We start from the raw sequence: 5,696 nt of genomic DNA, 5'->3' as shown, positions 1-5,696 counted from the left end.
TGGATGAATTTATTTTGAACATTTCAAACATACAAAAAAATCTTATAAACCAAAAAAACAATAAAAAAAGACAAAAAAACTAAATAAAAGGAGAAGGAAGAAGTGAACACGTTTTAACTATTCTTCCGTTCGTATCATCATTTATTCTGTATAAATATATAAAACATTAGTCTTTATTTTGTATTTTGTAGCTTTATTGAGCTAAAGTCTCATTATTAAGATGAAGCTACTTTTACGCTGTTTAACTCTAGATTCATTCTTTTTTGTGTTTGTGTTTTTTAGTGATTTATTTGTGACAGAAAATCGACCAATAATATCAAAACACGACTAGCTAAATCTGTTAGCTTACTAGTGGCTAACCACTGATGCTAATGTCCCTTTAAACAGGAATATTCTGCAATTCTCTGTAATTTACACATGTATTAAAACCATTTATACTATTTATACTATTTATACAGTCTCTGCTTAAACCCCAAACTAGTTGGGAGGAACCGAGGAACCTGAACAGGGTCGACCCACACAGACTTTAAAGTCTTTTAATTAGCACGTTAACAGTGACACTTTGTTTGGCTTTGGTTTTATTTTAGCTACAAGGGAACACGCAGCAGTTAACGTGTTATAGAGAAGGACCAGAGATCACATGAGTAGTAATTAGAGCAGAAAGCAGAGGACATGTCCTCAGCAGCTCATCGGCCGACAGCGTCTTCACTGAGACATGGTTCAGTCCAGCTCAGCTTCGTCAGAAAGGAAACTCTGAATCCTGACTTTAGAAGTAAAGGAGGAGACTTTTAAATTCTGTTCTAGATTTTAAATGAAGCCAGTGAAGAGAAGCTGGAATTCAGGAGCAAAACTTCCCCTTTGACTTAATTAGATTTTAATGACCAGATTAAATTATTTGGTCACACATAAAAGAAACACTGCATCTAAAAAACGGTGCATCTACTTCCAGTAGATTTGAAGCCTTTAACCTCCTGAGACCCTGCGTCCTCATATGGGGACGTGAAGTTAAGCTTCTTATTCTGCTTCATTTAGACTTTTATTTCATATAACTAGATAAAAACATGATGGCATCATTTCAGTGGATTCATTCTGCATCAGATTTCAGTTTATTTATGATTATTCTAGTTTAATATGTCACACAACTTCTATCAGTAGTAACGAGCTGTAACTTCTCTAATTAGCAAGAATGAGGACGTTAGGACTTAATTATTTACAGTTCTGCTTGTGCACAAACATGAAAATTAACAGTTTTATATTTTGTTCCTTGTTATAACATTGAAATAATCCCTGTGACCACATATGAGGACATTTCTTTTTTCTAAAACGAGTTCCTGTCGATGTTTAGTTTTTGTAGTTTTTATAGTTCCCACTAACCACAGATAAGAGAAATGCACAGCAAATGATTTTTGATTTCATTTTTAATTTTTATTTTACTTTAGTCTCATTTTATTTTATCTTTCTTGTGTTTACTTTTACATGCAACAAAGCTACGGTGACAAAGTAATTTCCCACGTGGATCATTAAAGTCTGTGACATATAAAGAAAAATCTCAGAGAAACTAAACCTGCACATTGATGCTTTAATCGTTTTAACATATCTCACATCACAGCTACACAACAATATTCATCTCTTTTGACTTTTGACATCAACATTGTTAAGATTCTGCACAGGATGTTAAATCGGTCACGCAGCAGATTCGTCTGTGTTCAGATCTGAGTCTGGTTACACAACCACAAACCTCCCACAGGAGACGTTCACACTAAAACCTCCTCAACTCTAATTATTCTTCATTTGATGGAATAAATCCTGCTGGAGAAGCTCCTCGTCTCCAGAGAAATTCTAATTATATACTGTTAATTTAATTTTTTCTCAGAACAACAAGCTGATGAACAGACCGGGTACAAATGTGGAGATGATTTCCAGGAAAAGCTCCTCACATCCTCCAGAAACATTTTTCTTTTCCTCCAGGATCATTGATGATGTAAAGTTTGACGTCCTGGAGTCAGACTCCTGGTTCATGAAGCTCTGACTCATACAAACACTGTCCCCATCGAAGGTTTTCCTCCTCAGTATCGTCTGATCTTTAATAATAATAATAATGATAATAATAATAATAATAATAACAATAATAATAATGCATTGGTTTGATATAGTGTTTTTCCATTAGATGCTCAAAGTCCTGGAGGTTCTCCTCTGTAGCAAACAAAATAATACCAATAACAACAAAATAATCATACAGGAATAATCACAATGAACATAAATAACACAAAATAAAAATAATCTCAATATTCCATCGTCTACACGTCCAGGAGCAAAGACGACGTATATAATAATAATATAATAATATATATATTCTCCTCTTCCTGTCAGTACAACAACAACAATAATCTTTATATTATATATAAATAACACACAAAAATATAAAAGTAACAATAAATAATTAACAGTAAACACACTGATGATCAAACACACTCTTCATTTCTGCATCTTCTCTTTATATAAATATATTGTTAAACTGGTTTATAAATATAAATGTGTTCTGAAGTTTAACTTTCCTCTTCCCACGGACTAAATACATTCTTAAATGTTTTATGGTAGTTTTTTGTTTGTTTGTTTGTTTTTTCGCTTTGTGGAGGATTTGTGCTTTTTGAAACTCCACAATATCTTTGAATTTTATGAGTTTTGACTCTTCTTTTAAACGTTCACTGGTTTTTGTTGCTGTTTGGTGCAGCCTTTTATAATAATAATAATAATAATAATAATAATAATAATAATAATAATAATAATAATAATAATGAATAACAATAAATGTCTACAAGGACAAGGAAACAAATATGGTAAATTCATTCATCATACAAATGAAAAGAGACGCGTCCTCGTCTCTAGTGGGACGCGTCCTCGCTGCAGACCGTGTTCACCGCCTGGACCACGTGGACCCTGTTGACCTCCGCCCTCTTCCCCCGGCAGCCGAACACTTTCCCGAAGCCTTTGCGGAAATGCTTGGAGACGAGCGCGTAGACGATGGGGTTGAGGCAGGAGTTGGCGTAGGACACCAGGTGGGACAGGATGCGCAGGACGTAGGTGGCGTGGTTGAGGGGGAAGCACCCGAACCACATGCAGAGGACGACCAGGTGGTGGGGCAGCCAGCAGAGGCAGAAGAGAGCGGCCACCACGATGATCATCTTGGTCACCCTGCGCTTGGCGCGCCTGGACTCGGACGCGTCCTTCACCGGGTCCACGCTGGTCCACAGGTAGCGGACGGTGCGGGCGTAGGTGAGGCCGAGCACCAGGACGGGGACCAGGTACCCGAAGACGAAGGTGCACGCGTCCATGGCGATGCGAGGCCTGGACTCCCAGGAGGGGACGCACAGGACGCTGCCGGCCAGCTCCACCTGGCTGAAGTAGCTGAGGTACGGGGCGGAGAAGACCAGGGCCAGGACCCAGACCAGGCAGATGGAGGTCAGGGCGTTCTGCGGGGTCCTCACCTCTCTGGAGCGGAGCGGGTAGCAGATGGCAAAATACCTGCAAGAGAGAGCAGAGGATCGGATCAGCCATAACATTAGGACTAGTTACTTTACTGATTACTTGGTTTTAAAAGTAACTTACGTTGCGTTTTGTCTGTTTAGTGGCCACTCGATGAACTGCAGCTAGTTGCACTTCATCAAGTGGCCACTAGAGGCTCCAAAATGGAGCAAATCCTCATAGACCCCCATGTTAAAAAGCCCAACTTTACAGCATCATTAAACGTGTTTACAGCCTGGTACAGAAATGGTTTTGTCTCAATGATTTATTTCAATGTTCATGACAACTGTATATTTATTATTTTTTTATTAAGTTTTAAGATTCGTTTTAAATCGTTCCTGCTTTGAGTGACAGGTGATAACCTGAGCTAACAGGTACAGGAGAGTTTATGTGGGCGGGTCTCACATCATGTTTGGAGTTTCCGCGTGTGGGCGGATTAAAGATCATCCAACATGGCGACCATGGACTCCGCCCACTTTGGGCTTCATCTTCAAGGTTCGTCACGACGGGTTTGTCCACTTGTATAAACAGTCAGTGGGTATTTACACGTGAGTTGTCCTCAAGCTGAACACGTGACTTGTCGCACACGTGACGTCATTCCTCAAGAACGCAAGAAGAAGAAAGCAAAAATATAAAATGTAACTTTGTGCCGTAACTTTGATAAGTAACTGTAATCTGATTACTGGTTTGGAAACAGTAACGCGTCAGATTACTGGTTACTGGACGAAAATGGTTGGATTAGAGGTGTACAATGAGTGATGAATATTAGGAAGGTGATGGACGCTACCATAGTTTAGTCTTTTTACTCTACATTATTTATACATTCTAGAAGTGTTCTTGTTCTTGCACTGGAGGGGAGATACTCTCCAGTTTCCTATGCTGAGATGTACAATGACAATAAATTCTATTCTATTCTATTCTATTCTAACGAATGTCGGATTTCACATTAGAACTTCAATTGTCACAAGATGGTTTAAATGTTATTTACTTCCCCTCTCAGTGGTCATAATGTTGTGGCTGTTTACTTTACTAAAAACCTAAAATTCATTTCAATATTCATTTGATTGTTGGTGGTATGTTTGAACATTAATGAACTCTGCACCATAATCTCTGAAATAAAAAGGACTGACACAATCTGCCGTGGTAGCGTTCACCACTAGTGTACCTAATAAAGTGGCCAGTGGGTGCGCACCTGTCCAGGGAGACGGCCATCAGGGTGAAGATGCTCGCGTACATGGTGAGGAAGATGATGAAGTGGACCAGTTTGCAGAGCAGCGGGCCGAACACCCACTGGTCCAGGGTGTAGATGGTGGCCTGGAAGGGGACGCAGAACACGATGAAGCTCAGGTCCGCCAGCCCCAGGTTCAGGATGAACATGTTGGTGGTCTTGGTGCCCATCTGCCCCGGTGGCCCTGGTCCACGGCACAGAACCGCGAGCACCAGGGAGTTCCCCACGGTACCGAGGAGGAAAATGAGCAAAAAAACCAAAGAGACGACCACCGACTCCGCTTTCCAAGAAGAAGAAGAGGAGGAGTTGAGGGAAGACAGGTTCATCTTTATGTTTTATCCATTCATGCTTTCATAATCTCTCTTCTGCAGGTTTGTGTCCAGGAGGAGGAGGAGGAGGAAACAAAAACTGCTCCTGGAGACGCCTCGTTTACGCGCCGCGGCTCCATCCAGACGCAGCGCAGCAGGAGACGTCTCCTCATCAAACCACCTCCAACAAACCGGGACAGTCTCTAAATAAATATAATAAAAAAATAAAATAAAAGTTCAATCATTTCCTTCTGATAAATCCACAAACCTCTGTTAGGTTCAATCTTTAAATCTTTCTTGACGATTAAATGTCCAGAAAACCCGAAATAACAGAGAAAAAATAAAGAAATATTTATATTTATTGTAAATGAATGTGTTTATTCTGAGTATAGTGTGAATAAAGATTAACGTCCTGTTGATTCTGATTCACTTCAGTGTTGTTTAATGGGTGCAGACTGCCCCCCTGTGGTCAGGCTGAAACATTGCACTCCTTTAACCCCATAGCTCCACATAACTCATATTTTATTTTTATTTTTTTATACGTGAGTTTCTGAGACCTCTGCACCCCCCACACCATCAATAATTACCTTAAAGCCCCTGTTCTATACCATGTTCTTCTTTAAACGTTCTTTTCTAGA

At 39.8% G+C, this 5,696-nt stretch overlaps 1 protein-coding gene across 1 annotated transcript; it reads right to left on the bottom strand.

Annotated features, from left to right (window-relative positions):
* Positions 1–2,200: 2,200 nt before the first annotated feature.
* Positions 2,201–5,235, bottom strand: LOC125022576 (galanin receptor 2a). Its single transcript, XM_047609317.1, has 2 exons — positions 4,715–5,235; positions 2,201–3,522 (listed from the first exon to the last, which is right to left on the bottom strand). The coding sequence occupies exons 1-2, from the start codon at positions 5,074–5,076 to the stop codon at positions 2,883–2,885; spliced, it is 1,002 nt and encodes a 333-aa protein (XP_047465273.1). The 5' UTR covers positions 5,077–5,235; the 3' UTR covers positions 2,201–2,882.
* Between the last annotated feature and the right edge of the window lie 461 nt (positions 5,236–5,696).

The sequence above is a fragment of the Mugil cephalus genome, chromosome 16, assembly GCF_022458985.1.
Source record: "Mugil cephalus isolate CIBA_MC_2020 chromosome 16, CIBA_Mcephalus_1.1, whole genome shotgun sequence".
Taxonomy (NCBI): domain Eukaryota; kingdom Metazoa; phylum Chordata; class Actinopteri; order Mugiliformes; family Mugilidae; genus Mugil; species Mugil cephalus.
The sequence above is the reverse complement of the archived record's forward strand: the minus strand, read 5'-3'. Positions and strand labels throughout refer to the sequence as shown.

Bases quoted from the DNA above. Each gene is read 5' to 3' on its own strand.
- LOC125022576 (XM_047609317.1), bottom strand. From the start codon at position 5,076: ATGAACCTGTCTTCCCTCAACTCCTCCTCTTCTTCTTCTTGGAAAGCG. The intron at 3,523-4,714 runs GTGCGCACCCAC...TCTCTCTTGCAG, and splicing joins ATGGCCGTCTCCCTGGACAG to GTATTTTGCCATCTGCTACC.